Source organism: Leucopleurus acutus (assembly GCF_964270905.1).
Source record: "Leucopleurus acutus genome assembly, chromosome: 8".
NCBI classification, from domain to species: Eukaryota; Metazoa; Chordata; class Mammalia; order Artiodactyla; family Delphinidae; genus Leucopleurus; species Leucopleurus acutus.
In genome coordinates, this window is record NC_139151.1 from 104,252,658 (window position 1) to 104,268,789 (window position 16,132).

General features: G+C 62.4%; 2 protein-coding genes across 3 annotated transcripts; both read left to right on the forward strand.

Annotated features, from left to right (window-relative positions):
* Nucleotides 1-4,095: 4,095 nt before the first annotated feature.
* CARNS1 (carnosine synthase 1) lies at nucleotides 4,096-8,346 on the forward strand (the record flags this gene model as incomplete). Its single annotated transcript, XM_082843842.1, has 6 exons — nucleotides 4,096-4,583; nucleotides 4,815-4,989; nucleotides 5,075-5,160; nucleotides 5,854-6,085; nucleotides 6,179-6,459; nucleotides 7,120-8,346. The coding sequence occupies exons 1-6, from the start codon at nucleotides 4,101-4,103 to the stop codon at nucleotides 8,344-8,346; spliced, it is 2,484 nt and encodes an 827-aa protein (XP_082699968.1). The 5' UTR covers nucleotides 4,096-4,100.
* A 2,103-nt stretch (nucleotides 8,347-10,449) lies between these two features.
* On the forward strand, nucleotides 10,450-16,023 carry RPS6KB2 (ribosomal protein S6 kinase B2). 2 transcript variants are annotated; one of them, XM_082843892.1, is made up of 15 exons: nucleotides 10,450-10,558; nucleotides 10,921-10,961; nucleotides 11,058-11,178; nucleotides 11,528-11,596; nucleotides 12,136-12,283; nucleotides 13,349-13,406; nucleotides 13,522-13,622; nucleotides 13,701-13,791; nucleotides 13,876-13,966; nucleotides 14,084-14,191; nucleotides 14,736-14,798; nucleotides 14,943-15,020; nucleotides 15,104-15,211; nucleotides 15,311-15,462; nucleotides 15,633-16,023. In XM_082843892.1, the coding sequence occupies exons 1-15, from the start codon at nucleotides 10,481-10,483 to the stop codon at nucleotides 15,943-15,945; spliced, it is 1,620 nt and encodes a 539-aa protein (XP_082700018.1). In that variant the 5' UTR covers nucleotides 10,450-10,480; the 3' UTR covers nucleotides 15,946-16,023. The 2 variants fall into 2 exon arrangements, with proteins under 2 accessions (XP_082700018.1, XP_082700017.1); XM_082843891.1 differs by having other exon boundaries at nucleotides 15,311-15,423; nucleotides 15,623-15,903.
* The last annotated feature ends 109 nt before the right edge of the window (nucleotides 16,024-16,132 follow it).

Below are 16,132 nucleotides of genomic sequence, written 5' to 3' on the forward strand. Positions count from 1 at the left end.
CTGTGCTCAGACCCACTGGAACTCCCAGCCTGGCCACGCTCTTCCCTCTTGGCCCCCTGCAGGGCAGAGGGTATCCCAGGGAACTGGGACTGCCCTTGTGGGGGGCGTCTTACCTAGTGGCCACTACTCTGGAGGGACTGGGAGAGATGAGGAGGGGACCCCTCAGATGTACAGGGACCCCTGTTCAGGAAGGTCTTTCTGGGGGTGCTTGCTGCCGTACGGCACAGTGCTTCTTGGCAGACAGCTGCGGCCCCGGGTGCTGGGGAGCTCAGGACTCCATCCAAGGTTAGGGCTCCGGACTGTGTGCTCCAGCCGCTCTCCTGGCCACCCCAGCCCTGAGGGCAAGCCCTGGTACCAGTCTCTGCCGGCTCCAGCTTTCCCCTCCCCCTCTATTCTCTTTCCATCTCTCTTCCATTATGGGTCTCTCTCTATTTATCCCCCTCTGTCCTCTGTCTTTTCTTTACCGCGGCCCCTTAGTCTGTGACCCTCTCTGACGATCGCTATCCGCTAGAACCTGGCCCACTGTTCGACTTACTGTGTCTCCGAAGGTCTCCTGTCTGTCCCTCTGCCTGTCCCTCTGTTTGTCTCTCCCTGCCCCCCCCCCCCCGCGCCTTGCCTCTGGCAGGGTCGGGCCCGCCCACCCCCAGGGCCCCAGGTTCAGGATGGGTGGCGGAGGTTTTGCCGGGTCCCCCGGCTGGAGGACGGTGGGGCCGGGCCACTTCGCCCCGCGCCGCCCCGCGCCTGGCACTGGGCATGCCCCGGGCGCTTCTATATAAAGCGGCGCCGCCTCGGCCGGGCGCTGTGCCGCCGCCGCCGAGTCCCGCCGGGTCCGCGCCGCCCGCCGAGCCCGGCAGAGCCCCGCCGAGCCGCTGCCGCCCGCCAGGTACCCCGGATGCTGCCCGCGCCCCGGGGAGACCCAGGGAGGGGGCTGCGGGGCAGGGGCCGCGGGGACGGGACCTTGAGCGCCCGCGCCCCCCAGCGGGACCCGTGACACCGCCTGCACACCCCTCCCAGACGCGCGCACACACGCGCGGGGACCCGGCGCGCCCCCCGCTGGAAGGGCTGAGCGCCAGGACCCCCGGCCCTGCCCCGCGTAGCTTGGGATGTGTGAGCTTGGGGTGCGGGCCCCATGGGGTCCGGGCGTCAGCAATCCCTCTGCTTCCTTGGGGTGGGGGTGGGGCAGCCTTGGACACCTCCTGGCTGGGACAGGAGAGCCGCACGCGGTCGCGGGCACCTCTCTGACCCAGAGTCTTAGGGGCTGGGCTCTGCAGTAGAGATCCGGCCGCCCTGACTCCCTCCTCTGTCTCTCTCTGTCAGTCTCTTCCATCAGTCTGTCAGCCTCTCCACCTGTGAGATGGTGAGTCTCCTCTGGTCCCTCCCCACCAAAGCCCAAGACCCTAATCAGAGGGAGGGCCCGGAGGGCGGCATCAGGCGCTGCGTAGAAGCCTAGCCCTGGGGCTGCCTGTGCGGACAGACCCGTGACCAGCTGCGCACACACCCCTTGACCGCCCACTCTGTGTGCCATGGGACAAGCAGCTGCTGTGTGCCAGGCACTGCCTCTCTCCCCCATCAGCTCTGGGAGGCGGGCACTCTTGGTCCCCTTTGGCATTCATTCAACCTGCAACTTATTATTACCATGTGCCCTGCCCCATTCTAAGTTTGGGAACATAGCAGTGAACCCATTCTGGGCTCTTAGGGGACTCAGCTCCTAAGAAAGGGCACCAAGCCTCAGAATTTGGCACCGGCGAACCGGGATTCCAGGCCAGGTCTGAGGCCCAGACCTCTGCCCTCCCGGCTGCCTGCAGTATGCTGTCTCGCAATGACCACGGTGATTCTCTAGGTCCAAGCCTCATCAGCACCCCGGGGGGGGGACAGGGCAGGCACCAGGCACCCACAAGTCCCAAAGAAACCTCACGACGTGTCCAAGGAGGCCCAGCCTGTCCCCCGGAGGACAGGCCCACCTGTGTCTGCACGTGTGTTCACAGTGAGCTTCTGAGCAGCCTCGTTTGGGAGTCAGCCAGCCTCAGAGAGGGGCAGGGTGTAAGATTTCATCTAAAGTGAGCATTTCCATGACTCAGAACATCTGAAAAGAAGGGCACCAGCTTCTTCCTTACTAATGCCTGGCCCAGGACTGGGCGTATGGTAGATTCTCCAGCTACTTGGAGATGACCGTGGACCAGCTTCACCCACATATTTAGGTCTCAGCAGAACTCCACGGTGGTACACGGGTCACTGAGGCCAGAGAAAAGAGAGCAGCCCAAGAGTGATTGCTTGGTTCATTCGTTCACTTATTCCTCAGTCATCAAACATTGAGCAGCTACAGCGTGCCAGGGCTGTTTTAGGTCCCAGGGCTGCCTCGATAAGCAAAACCGGCAAAAAACCTCTGCCCCTCTGAACCAAGCTGGGGCAGACCTGGGCGTGGGATGAGGGGGCAGTGATCCAGCCGGCAGTGCATTGCTTTCTGCTCCCACCCGCTGGGGCACTGCACATACAGTTTACAAAGCACTCCCACTTACATGTTCCTGGTGACAGGCCTTCATCCCCCAACCCAACCCAACCCATCCTCTTTTGTTCCTAGGACAGTGTCTGCCCAAGGTTAGGAGAGTGGGGGACTTATACCCTTGGGTGACTTAATATGCCCCTTGCCCACCCTGCCCAAGACCCACCACTTCTGCCTCCCTCAGTTGTCCCTGGATCCGCTGGGTCCCAAGTGTGACTCCCCCCTGGACTCCAAGGACCTGGATGAAGAGGAGGGCCCATGGGGTGGGGGCTCTGGCCTGCCACCCCCAGGCTGCTTCCATGGTTCCTGGCGCCATGACGTGGCCCTGGACTGCAAGGGCTCCCCCGAGGGGGCGGAGGCCCGGGCCTGGACTGTCTACTACTACAGTCTCCTGCAGAGCTGTCTGCAGCAAGCTGGCCTTCCGGAGACCCAAGACCGCAGCCAGGTGCCCCGCACAGGTGCCCGAGGGCTCCATGGAGGGGGGCACCCCTGGGGGGGGGCACCCCTAGGAGGAGGGAGACACCCGCAGCCCAGCCTGCTTCCCATCTCTGTCAAGGTCGGCCCCTTCCCCTAGGCTCTGGCTTGGTCTGAAGCCAGGGAGACAAGGCCAGTCAACCTCTGGAAGGCAGGCTTTTCAAAGGGCATCTGGCACCAGTAAAGTCAGAGACCACGGCTTCCCTCCCACCCCCAGAAAACCCAGCCCTGGGATTTGCAGTCCATGTTCTGTGGAGCCAGAGCTTCTACAGAAGTGTCCTGGCAGCTGCTGTGGAGGCAGCTAGCCGCTGGGACCCAGGACTCCTCCTCTGCTTTATCTGTTTTATGTATCAGGCAGCCACAAAAGATTTTGTGTGGACAGAGGGCTTACAGCTAGAGTGCGTGAACATCACAGACTGGGCCCCATTGTACAGACTGGGAAACTGAGGTGCAGAGACTCCTCCCCCCACCGCACAGGGACCAAGGGTCACACAGAAAGTCAGTGGCAGAGCTCAGGCTAGAACCCACGTCTCCAGTCACCCAGCCTCCAGTGCCTTCTGGGCCAGCTGCAGAGGGGAGGGAGCTAGCCTCAGAGGGCAAGGTGGGCAGGCAGCTTCCCCTTCGCTCTCCAGCTTCCTCTGTCCCCTTTACTTTTCTCGTCCGATACCCGGGGAGGACCTGGGGGTCCAAGGGTGAGGGCAGGGCTATGGGGGTGGGGAAAGGTGGGCAGAAAGAGAGCAAGGGGAGCCCCTGGTGAGCTTGGCAACGTCCTCTTCCTCAAGGCTGTCCTGGGGCGGAGGTGACCTTGTGCATTCTGGGATCGCCCAGCACCTTTCTGTCTCTGCTGCTGGAGGGTGGGGTCCAGAGCCCGGGTGAGTGTGTGCCCAAGTTCCCCCACCCCCTCCTACAGAAAGGGCAGCCCTGCCCTGGCCCGGCCACATCCCAAAATACCCGCCAACCCTGGCAACTGCCTGCATTCCACCGGGCCAGCTGCCCTACTCTGAGTTGGGGTGGGTTCTGGGAGCAGCTGCCCCTGACTACCCAGGGGCCCAGGCTGGAGGTGGAGGGCATGGGGGCATTAAGCCTTCCCTGGCCAGCAACTCTCCTCCCTCTGCCCACAGGAAACATGCTCCTTTGCCTGTCCCCTGCCTGGCTGACAAAGGTGCCAGCACCAGGGCAGCCAGGCGAGGCAGCCCTGCTGGTCTCCAAGGCTGTGAGCTTCCACCCGGGGGGCCTGACATTCCTGGATGATTTTGTCCCCCCTCGCCGCGCCACCTACTTCCTGGCAGGCCTGGGGCTGGGGCCTGGCCGGGGTCGAGAGGCAGCTGAGCTCGCTCGCGACCTGACCTGCCCCACAGGAGCCTCAGCCGAGCTGGCCCGGCTGCTGGAGGACCGGCTGCTGACGAGGCGATTGCTAGCTCGGCAGGGTGACGTGGCTGTACCAGCTACCCTGGCTTTCACCTACAAGCCGCCGGCACTGCTGAGGGGAGGGGATGCCAGCCCGGGACTACGGCTGGTGGAGCTGAATGGCAAAGAGGGCCAAGAGACACTGGTGAAGGAGGAAGTAGGGGCTTTTCTGCACTCTGAGGCCCTGGGTGATGCCCTGCAGGTAACAGGCTCTGCCCCCGAGGTTGTGCAGAGGCCAGCAGGAGGGGACCCGTGGAGGGTTACCGGGTCCTGCTGGGAAGCGGTCCCCAACTTTGAGCCCTACTACTGCCCCATCTCTGTGGTAATCCCCTGCCTTCTTACCTCAGTTTACTCATTAGCTCCTGTGGTATGAGCGTCCCACCCTGCATGTACGTGGGGTGGTGAGGAGGCCCCCTTCCCCTGCCTGTTGCAGGTAGCCATGAAGCTCAGTGGCTGGCGCTGGAGGGGGCGGCAGGCAATGCGTCTGTATCCCCGAGCTGAGCTGGGCCCAGTGGTGGACACAGTGCTGGCATTGCTGGAGAAACTAGAGGAGGAGGAGAGTGTCCTGGTGGAGGCTGTATGCCCACCTGCCCGGCTGCCCTTCCCAGGTGAGAGCCACCTGTGCCAGCCAGAGGGAGAGCATGGCTCGGCCTCCTGGCTGCTCTGTGCTCAGGCCTCACCGTCTTCCCCCAGGCAGCCCCCTGCCTGGCCCTGAGCTGGCTCTGCGTATCTGTGCTGTGGTCTGTCGGACACAGGGTGACAGGCCCCTGCTGAGCAAGGTGAGCATGGCTCAGGTCCAGGTCACGCCCCTGCTGCCACACCCCAGCCCAGTTCCACTGAGCTGATGAGGGCCCCTGGGCAGAGAGAGGACAAAATCTTGGGGCGGGGGGAGGCGGACGATTTTGGTTGTCTCTGGGAGGACTTCGTCTGACACTTTCCCTTCTCTCCAACCCTTCCTGTGCTCCTCCCACATCCGGAGCCCTACCTGGTATCCCATGCTGGGTACCAGGGCCCAGGGCTGAAACCTCTTCCCAGAGAGCTCTTCCCCACAGAAGAGGCTGACCCAGGGTCCCTGACAAACCTCCAGGGCCTGGAGCCCTTTAGGAGAGAGGCTTAGGGACCCTCCTAGGTACACAGCTCTGGGCCAAGCTGAGAGGGAGAGACTCAACCTTGCCCTCAGGGAGATCTAGGGCTAAGCCCACCAGGGTGGGACAGGCCCCCAGGGCTGTAGGCACTAGGAACAAGCATGCTTAGAGCCCTTAGGGAGCAGAGGCCCCAGCTGGGCCTGGAAGCCTGGGTAGAGTCCCCCCAGGGGGACCAGACGGGCAGTGTAAGTCACATTGGAGGACAGGACTTGAATGTCCAGTGAGGGCTGTGGCCTGGATCGTGGCATAGGGGAAGGTGTGCTGGGGTCGGGGATAGTCCCGGGAGGACTCCTCCTGGACCAGCCCCCTGAGCCGCACCTTGCCCAGGTGGTGTGCAGCGTGGGCCGTGGGGACCGGCCTCTGCGGCACCAGAGCTCCTTGCCACGGACGCTGGAGGCGGCGCTGGCCCAGTGCGGCCTGGGTGAGGCTTCGCAGGTGGCAGTCGTGCGGCAGCGCGTCAAGGCGGCGGCCGAGGCCGCGCTAGCCGCCGTGCTGACCCTGGAGGCCGGCCTGAGCGCTGAGCAGCGCGGCGGGCGCCAGGTCCGCACTGACTTCCTCGGTGAGTGCAGGCCGCCCGGGACGGGGACGGGAGGAGGGGGGCCCGAGGCCCGAAGGCGGCCCGCACTGAGCCCGCGCCCCCTGCCCTGCCCAGGGGTGGACTTCGCCCTGACGGTGGCCGGCCGCGCGCTGACCCCCGTGGCCCTGGAGCTGAACGCAGGCCTGTGTCTGGAGGCGTGCGGCGCGCTCGAAGGGCTGTGGGCCGCGCCGCGCCCGGGGCTGGCAGCCGAGGAGGCGGCGGCCGGGCCGCTGGTGGAGACGATGCTGCGGCGCTCGGCGCGCTGCCTCATGGAGGGAAAACAGCTGCTGCTGCTCGGCGCGGGCGGTGTCAGCAAGAAGTTCGTGTGGGAGGCGGCGCGCGACTACGGGCTCAAGGTGGGCGGGGTGGGGCGGGGCGGGGCTCAAAGTTCCGGCCTGAGTGGTGGAGGCAGGGCCCGGGGCGGGGCCAGGGGCGGTGTTGGCCTTGGGGCGGGGCCTGCGCGGGGCGATCTAGCCGGGGGCCTGGAGCCCAAGCGTAGGGGCGGGGCCTGTCGCCCCGTCCAGGTTAGGAGTCTCAACTTTTTCCCGCCCCTAGCTGAATTTTGTCCCTGCTAGGAGTAAAAGGCCACTCGGGACACCAGACCAGCAGTCCCAAGCCCTAACCCTGGTGGTTTCCCTACGAACCCTGGTGGTTTCCCTACAAACCCTGGCCAGACTGAGCCTGCCAGTGGGAAAGATTCCACCAGCCCTCTCTGCCACCCCTCCCATCTAGATGACACCCGCCCCCCCTCCTGCAGCCATCTTTCCTCTGGCTAAACCTTACTGAGCTCCCAGGTTAAGCACTGCCTCCTCTAGGTTGCCTTCCCTACTCTCTTGGCTGGATTAGGTGTCCCACCTCTGTACCTTCTACTGAATCATCAACAAATATGTTTTGAGCGCGTAGCACTGGTGAAGCTGTCTCCCCTGAGGGCCAGGACCATGTTCTAGGCCCCATCCTATTGCCCAGCGCCCAGCACAAGCTGATCTCGGTGTGTTGCCGCCCTGTGGTTTCTGCAGCTGCACCTGGTGGACTCAGACCCCAACCACTTTGCGTCCCAGCTAGTGCAGACCTTCATCCACTTCAATATAACAGAGCACCAGAGGGATGAGGAGAACGCACGGGTGCTGGCGGAGCTGGTGCGGGCACGCGGCCTGCAGCTAGACGGCTGCTTTTCCTACTGGGATGACTGCCTGGTGCTCACGGCCTTGCTCTGCCAGGAGCTGGGTCTGCCCTGCAACCCGCCAGCCGCCATGCACCTGGCTAAGCAGAAGAGCCGCACCCAGCTGCACTTGTTGTGCCACCATGGCCCACCCTGGCCTGCACCCTCCCTCTATGCTGTGCCCTGCTGCCCATTGGAGAGCGAGGCCGACGTGGACAGGGCTGTCCGCCAGGTGCCCCTGCCAGGTGTCATGAAGCTGGAGTTTGGGGCGGGTGCAGTGGGTGTACGGCTGGTGGAGGACGCGTCGCAGTGCCATGAGCACTTTTCCCGGATCGCCCGAGACCTGCAGGTCGAGGCCGACCACCCCGGCATCGGGCTGGGCTGGGGCAATGCCATGCTGCTGATGGAGTTCATCGAGGGCACCGAGCACGACGTGGATCTGGTGTTGTTTGGGGGGAGACTGCTGGCTGCCTTCGTCTCCGACAATGGCCCCACACGGCTGCCTGGCTTCACTGAGACAGCGGCCTGCATGCCCACTGGGCTGGCACCGGAGCAGGAGGCGCAGCTGGTGCAGGCAGCCTTCCGCTGTTGCCTGGGCTGCGGGCTGCTGGATGGGGTCTTCAACGTGGAGCTCAAGCTGACTAGGGCTGGGCCGCGGCTCATCGAGATCAACCCCCGCATGGGTGGCTTCTACCTGCGAGACTGGATCCTGGAGCTTTATGGTGTGGACCTGCTGCTCGCTGCTGCTATGGTGGCCTGCGGCCTGCGGCCTGCCTTGCCTGCCCACCCACGCGCCCGTGGCCACCTGGTGGGTGTCATGTGCCTGGTGTCCCAGCACCTGCAGGCGCTGAGTTCCACCGCCAGCCGCGAGACCCTACAGGCTCTTCATGACCAGGGCCTGCTGCGTCTCAATCTGCTGGAGGAGACCCTTGTGCCTGGAGAATACGAGGAGCCCTACTGCAGTGTGGCCTGTGCTGGGCCCAGCCCGGCCGAGGCCCGTCTCCGCCTGTTGGGCCTCTGCCAGGGCCTGGGCATCGACGGGCCCCACTATCCCGTTGCCTACTTCTTGTCCCACTTCAAATAGTGCTGGGGCACAGGGCAGGGGCAAAGTGCTGGAGGGGATGCGGTGGTGCCCTCTGCTCCCTGGTGCTCTCCCTGCTTCTCTTCCCATGGCCCTGCCCCAACCGTTGGAGAGGTCTGGTCCCCTCCAAGGCCCCAGGTCTGTTCCAGAGCGGCAGGGCTATTCTGACACCACGGCCTCCTGGACTTGAGGAGCCACAAAAGAAGTAGCTGGTGGGCTGCTTGTCCTCCCGAAGGCCCCAGTCCAGCCCGTAGCTTCCCAGGACTCTAGTCATGGAGAAGCAACAACAGCTGCACACACGCGCGCACACACACACACACACACACACCCTGCCCCCAGGTTAGTTCGAGTGGGCCCAAACCCAGCCCATCCTTCCCACCCCTCCAGGTCTGTCTCTTCCTGCTGCCTACAGGAGAGAACCTGGCCTCTGGCTTTGGACAAATCCCAAGAAAATCTGAGACTAAACCCCTCGTCCTCCTACTCTCCCTCATTTAACAAATTCTAGATAGTTCTGGAGCCTGCTGACAATGTTTGGCAGTGCCCCACGTGCCTCATTTGGCCTGAGCAGTAGAAGCAGATGACTTGGGGTCAGTAGTAACCATCTCCCCTCCAGGCAGACACTATTGCCCCATTCTACAGAAAAGGAAACAGGCTCAGAGAGGAAAAGCCACTGCCTCAATGTCATACCACAGTGGATGAAGAGTCGAGGGACAAGATGCAAGGTCCAGGTTTCTGCTTTTACTAAGTTGTACCTGCCCACTCAGCTTCCAGGCCCCACTCACCTCCTATATGTGGCCCTGAGACATGTGAACACCCCTCCCGTGCACTATGCACCTTATCCACCAAGCTTTGGTGCTTTGGCCTCAGGCACACCTAACTAGCATTGGCAGAGGAGACTCTACACTCCCTTCCTCATTCAGGGGAGGCTGCTTTAAGAACTCTGCCTCTGTGCTGCACAGGAGCTGTGGACAGCTCCATAAGCGTCCCTCTCCAAATAAAGGCTTATGGACTAGTGAAACGTCCAGAGTCTGGGATAGGTTCTTGCGACTTGGCCAACACTTCTCAAGCTCAGGTAGACAGGGGATGGGGAAGGGGGAGGGAGAGGTAGTTAGGGGATACATGTAGCGTCTAGAGCTAAGGATAAACTGCCACACTGACCAGGCCTCTGGGTTGACCTTTGGCGAGGGACCTGCCAGGGGCACCTACACCAGGACACAAACCCGAGGGTGGAATTACAACGAGGGCCACACCCAACCAGATAACCCTCCTCCAGCCTGGAGAACCTGAATTCTGTCCATGTGAACTCATATCTAGCCTCCCCTGTCCAACTGGAATGCACACCCAGACAGCTTCCAAAAATTAGAACTCATCCAAGGCTTGGTCTGGCCCAGTTCACACTCTCAGAGTCCCATCCAACAAGAATCCATCCCCAAATCTAAACTCACGGACTAGGTTTGGTGTGTTCATTATTGTAGTGTCACCAAACACGAGTTCGTGTGTCTGACGCACAGCACAAGCCCATAATTACGGGTGGATCAGTGAGACCCAAACCCTTTCCGGCAGGAATCTGGCAACAAAGCCCAGCAGTGAGCTGCGCACGGAGCAGTAAATGCTGACTTGAGGGTCCTCGAGCGGGAGGCACGTTAGAGACCGTGATGCAGCAGCCGGCTCCCTTTCAGAGGCGAACAGAGAGATATACTCGACCCGCCTCTCGCCACCACCCAGACAACCTGGCAGCGTAGGGCTCCAACAGGGCTGGGAATTGCATTTACACTCACACCTGCATGCACTTCGACTCTGCCCCGTCCAAAGTCAAAGTCGCCCCAGAACCAAAATGGTCGGCTTCCAGGAGGCCCTTGTCCTGTGCCACCCCGGAGGAAGCTGTGCTGGGAAGACTGAGGGGCCCGCGGAAGAAGGTTCGGCGGGCTTTAGCACCCCGGCACTCAGGAACTACCATGCCCGAGATGCCTTGTGACGGACGCCAACTTTTCTCGCCGCCAGCTCGCGGGGGGGGCAGTCTCTTGCGTCATCGGCGCGCGAGACCGCAGTCGCGGAATGATGACGTAAGGCCCGGGCCGGTCAGTCAGTCAGAGCGCTGCTAGGTAAGCACCTGGGAGCCCGCGGGGCCGGTGCGGGCATGGCGGCGGTGTTTGACCTGGACCTGGAGACGGAGGAAGGCAGCGAGGGCGAGGGCGAGCCAGAGTTCAGCCCCGCGGTGAGTGGTCCGTCCGGGCGCAGCTCGATCCCGGCTCGATCCCATCATCCAGGCGGTGGGATCGCTCGTGCGCCCCCCGCCCCGCCCCCCGCCCCCAGAGTGGGCTCCTCTCCTGCAGACCCCGGTCTGTCTAAGATCCCGGCCACTATTAGGCTCTGATCCTACCTTCACCCCCACCTGTCTTGCAGGCCCCCAGCCCTTCCCCTGCGTCTCCCTTTCCTGCCCTCGCCTCTCCTCCGCAGTCCTGGCCCATCGCCTGCCAGCTCCCATTCGTCACCCTTTCCACGCCTGGGCCAAGCAGTCCAGCTTGGGGGGAGGGAGCCTGGCACCTCCCTTGGCTCTTACCCCTCGGTTTCTCACAGGACGTGTGTCCCCTTGCCGAGTTGAGGGCGGCTGGCCTGGAGTGAGTGAGGGTTGTGTTGGGGGAGGAAGGAATGGGCTGGGGAAGGGGACCTGAGGAGCATTGGAGCTTGCGCCCGTTAACTTCTTGTGTCCACAGGCCTGTGGGGCACTATGAAGAGGTGGAGCTGACTGAGAGCAGTGTGAACCCGGGCCCTGAGCGCATCGGGCCCCACTGCTTCGAGCTGCTGCGCGTGCTGGGCAAGGGGAACTATGGCAAGGTACCGGCCCTCCTCCTTCCTCACTGGCCTCACAGCCTTAGTCTTGCTGCACCAAAGGGTCTCAAAACAAATTAGACTTATAGAGACTTCTGTGGCGGTCCAGTGCTTCCAATGCAGGGGGCGGGGATTCGATCCCTGGTCGGGGAACTAAGATCTCACATGCCCTGCAGCCAAAAAGTTAAAAGAAAAATAGTTCGACTTGTAAATCCTCTTAGAATGGGAGGACTTGAAATCTTTACCGCCCCACTCCTGGGTGGGCCTCTTGGTCCCAGTACCAGAGCTTCAGGGTAGGGCTTTTTGAAGATAGAATATGGAGAGGGAGGTTGATCCTGTCTCCCCTGCCCTGCAGGTGTTCCAGGTGCGAAAGGTGCAGGGCACCAATGTGGGCAGAATATATGCCATGAAAGTCCTGAGGAAGGTGAGTCATTCGTTCAGCCGGCAGATCCTCACCCAGTGGCTGCCATTCCCAATGTACTACACCGGCCTTGGGGAGACAGCAGTGAACGTAGTGGAGGGGATGGTCGCTATCTTGAGCACTTGCTTGTGTATTGTCAGTAGCAATTATATTGTTCTGCAGTACATTCTCAACCATGGGCAGTACTGCCTCCCAGGCAACGTCTGGCCATGCTGGCGATGTCGGTGTACATTTCTGAGTCACGACTAGAGAGGGGCTGCCACAGGCATCCAGTGGGTCGAGCCCAGGGATTCTGCTAAAGGTCTTACAATGCCAAAGACAGCCCCCCACAGCAAAGAATTATCTGCCCCAAATGTCACGAGTGCGGAAGTTGAGAAACACGGTGCTGCTGGAATAAACCAGTCCCTGGAAAGGATGGTTGCTGATAGCTGCAGAATTATGGAGAAATACAATGCGGTGATAGAGAATGGCTGAAGGGTAATGGCTGGAGGGACTGAGGGAGTCCTGGGGGCCCACCTTCTAACTGATCCCTGCCTCTGCAGGCCAAAATTGTGCGCAACGCCAAGGACACGGCACACACGCGGGCTGAAAGGAACATTCTAGAGTCAGTGAAGCACCCCTTCATTGTGGAACTGGCCTATGCCTTCCAGACTGGTGGCAAACTCTACCTCATCCTGGAGTGCCTCAGTGGTATGAGTGCGGGCCCATCTGGGGTGTGGGCAAGGCCAGGGAACCAGCACAGGGAGCTCTGGGGGGAGCTGGGAGAGACGTGGTATGTAGAATGGCCAGGGGGGCCCCACCTCATCCATCCCTCTGTCCGTTCGTTCATTCATTCATTCATTCATTCAGCAAACGTCTGTCCAGTGCCTCTTGTATCCCTCACCTGTGTTGGGGGTGGATGGGAATGGTGGGAGTTTGTATAGATGTCCAGAGGGTTGTTTTGTCCATTTCCAGTAGCCCTTCATGTGCTGGTCCCCCCTTCTGTGTGCCCTGCATCCAGTCAGATCCCAATCCAGATGGTTCATTCTCTGCAGTGTCCTCTATCCTCTCTACTCTCTTGGGCGGAGGGGAGGCGTCACAGTTGTTTCTTAACTGGCCTCAAAGCCTCCAGCTCACCCTCTTCCTAGTGTCTCCTCCACCAACTTCCAGGGTCATCGTCTCAGAGCACGGGATTGCCCCCAACACTCCTACTCAGAATTCCATGGCTCCCTGCAACTGCCCGGATCAAGCCTGGCCTCCTTGGCCTGGTGTCCCCTGCTCGCCATGAAGCGATCCGGGCCTGCTTTTCCTACTGACCCCATCTGTCCCGATGAGCCCTGGGAGCTTCATTTCCTGCGCTCCATCTCTGCATCCCCTTTAAGTCTCACCGCTGCCAGGGACTTTCTCTGTCCCCTCACGCTGGGGTTAACTGTGTCCTCCTGTCTCCTCTGTGAAGGTTTTGGTAGGCTCTCAGGGCCGTTGCCTCAGTCTGGCACATTGGAGCAGCTGTGTGCGTGTCTGTCTCCCCAGTAGACTGAGCGTCCTGCGGGCAGTGGCTGGGGCTCCTCATCTCTGTCCCCAGCTTCACCCAGCACAGGGCCAGGCACCGAGTAGGCGTCGGTAGACGTTTGCTGAATTGAATTGAGTCCCCACGGCAGCTCTGGGAGGCAGGTAGGGCGGGAATTACGAGCCCCACTCTCCCCGAGAAGAAACCAAGGCTCGGCGAGCAGAGGAGCTTGGTCCCAGCACACAGCTGCTGACATGTTTGTGTCGCAGGCGGCGAGCTCTTCACACATCTGGAGCGAGAGGGCATCTTCCTGGAAGACACGGCCTGGTGGGTGTTACCTCCAGCCTCTCTCCTGAGGGGGTCCAGGGACCCCTCCCCGCCAGGGCCTGGCTCCACCCCCCCCCCACCCCCACGTTGCCTTCACCCTGTCCTGTCTCTGCAGTTTCTACCTGTCAGAGATCACACTGGCCCTGGGCCATCTCCACTCCCAAGGCATCATCTACCGGGATCTCAAACCTGAGAACATCATGCTCAACAGCCAGGGTGCGCATGTGTGGGGAGGGCTGAGCCCCGCGGGGTGGCCTGGGGTCCTGACCGACCCGCCCTAACATTCTTCCTCAGGTCACATCAAACTGACGGACTTCGGCCTCTGCAAGGAGTCGATTCACGAGGGTGCCGTCACCCACACCTTCTGCGGCACCATCGAGTACATGTAAGCGGCAGCCGGCTGGGCCCAGGGGTCGGGAGGACAGCCAGGCAGGGCTTGGCCTGACTGATGGTTCCACCTGGCCCCCAGGGCCCCTGAGATTCTGGTGCGCAGTGGCCACAACCGGGCGGTGGACTGGTGGAGCTTGGGGGCCCTGATGTACGACATGCTCACTGGATCGGCAAGTCCAGCCTCCTCGGGAGGGTGGGCATGGGGGCGGGAGGAGGGCCCCCTCCCGGGGCAGGGGCGGGCCCGGTGGGAGGCCTGCAAGGCTCCTCTCACCCTCTGCCTTCTCCAGCCACCCTTCACTGCAGAGAACCGGAAGAAAACCATGGATAAGATCATCAGAGGGAAGCTGGAGCTGCCCGCCTACCTCACCCCAGATGCCCGGGACCTCGTCAAAAAGGTGGGCTCCCTCCTGCCCTTGGTACGGCCCCCGTCTCTTCTCCCAGGCCCTGCATAGGCTCCTGAGTCTCCCTGGGCCAGGGTTGCTGGAGCTCCCCACTCCCCTTCCCCCACCTGTACGATGTCCCTTTGGGACGAGGAGCATTGGCTGTGAGGTGTGAGACGTCAGCTCTGGCGCGGACCAGCTGCTGACCTTGGCCAGGTCCCTAGTCTGAGTCCTAATCAGCGAGGCCTGCACCATGCACTAGCCGCTCTCCTCAAAAAGTCAGTCACTGGGGATCAAAGTGGGAGGCTAGGCACCCCATCCAGATTGTGAGTTGGATCCCCACGAATGTGCCCTGGGGTGATGCCAGCAAAGGCTTTGTGGAGAAGGGGCCATGGGACCAAACCTTGGAAATCCTGAGGGTGTCAGTAGGTGGAGACCACACTCCAGGGCCCCCACCGCAAGCCACGACCCCTTTCTCACGTTTCCCCACCCCCTGGGGCCACTCGGAAACAATCGGTACCTCCGCCCGAGACCCTCACCCCCTGCCCTTGTCCTGCAGTTTCTGAAGCGGAATCCCAGCCAACGTATCGGGGGTGGCCCTGGGGACGCCGCTGATGTGCAGGTGGGTCTGGGACCATTACGAGGGGGCAGGGCTGAGCCCCCAAGGGTGTCTGGGTGCAGGGGACAGGGCCCTAGAGCAGAGGGGGTTTCTGAGGGAGCCATGGAGGGTGAAATGTTGGCACGTTTGGGGGCACTCTGCCCACAGAGGCACCCCTTCTTCCGGCACGTTAATTGGGATGACCTCCTGGCCCGCCGAGTGGACCCCCCTTTCCGGCCGTCCCTGGTGAGTGGAGGTCCCACTGGCCTGGGGGCGGATGGAGGCCCCTGTCCTGGACACCCCTGACTCTCCCCCCGGGGTGCCCACAGCAGTCGGAGGAGGACGTGAGCCAGTTTGACTCCCACTTCACGAGGCAGACGCCGGTGGACAGTCCAGACGACACGGCCCTCAGTGAGAGCGCCAACCAGGCCTTCCTGGTGAGGTCTGGGGGCCTGAGGGTTACAGGGACACGGGCAGGGGTGTGGCCAAGGAGCGGTGGACCCTGAGCTTCGCCTGGCCCCGCCTCTGCCCCCTAGGGCTTCACGTACGTGGCGCCCTCCGTCCTGGACAGCATCAAGGAGGGCTTCTCCCTCCAGCCCAAGCTGCGCTCCCCCAGGCGCCTCAACGGCAGCCCCTGGACCCCCATCAGGTACCGCGGGGCGGGGGCCGTTCTAGCTTTGGCTCTGCCGTCAACCCCAGGGCTGCCTTGGCCGTCTCTGAACCAGCCTCAGCCTCTGTTTCTCCGTCTACCATGGGAACTTCTATGGCAGGGGCCACCTGGGTGGGCACTTGACTGCATCCTGGCCCCGTGCCAGGAAATGCTGACTCTGCCTCGGTTTCCCCTGCAGCCCCCTGAAGTTCTCGCCCTTTGAGGGATTCCGGCCCAACCCCGGCCCACCGGAGCCCCTGGAGCCCACTCTACCCCCTCTCTTGCTGCCGCCACCGCCACTACCGCCGCCCTCGAGCACTGCCCCCCTCCCCATCCGACCCCCTTCAGGGACCAAGAAGTCCAAGAAAGGCCGTGGGCGCCCCGGGCGCTAAGAGGGTGGGTAGAGATGAGGGCAGTGGGACCCCGGGCCAGTTCCAGAGACCTGGGGCTGTGCCGAGGGGTACAGGAGCGAGCGTGTGTGAGTGTGCCTCCGCTGGGGGTGGCCGTGCCCCTGAATCATGAACACGAAGGACTGCAGACTACGGCTGCCAGTCGAGGGGGGCTGCCCCCTGGCCTCCCGCAGTTGAGCTGTGCCCTTGGATTATTAAAGTGTTCAATCATGGCACTGACCTGGTTTCTCCTTTGGACTTCTGGGGCAGGGGCGGGTGGGGTCGTGCCGGGAGGAGTCCCTGCTAAGGGATGGGAGGGG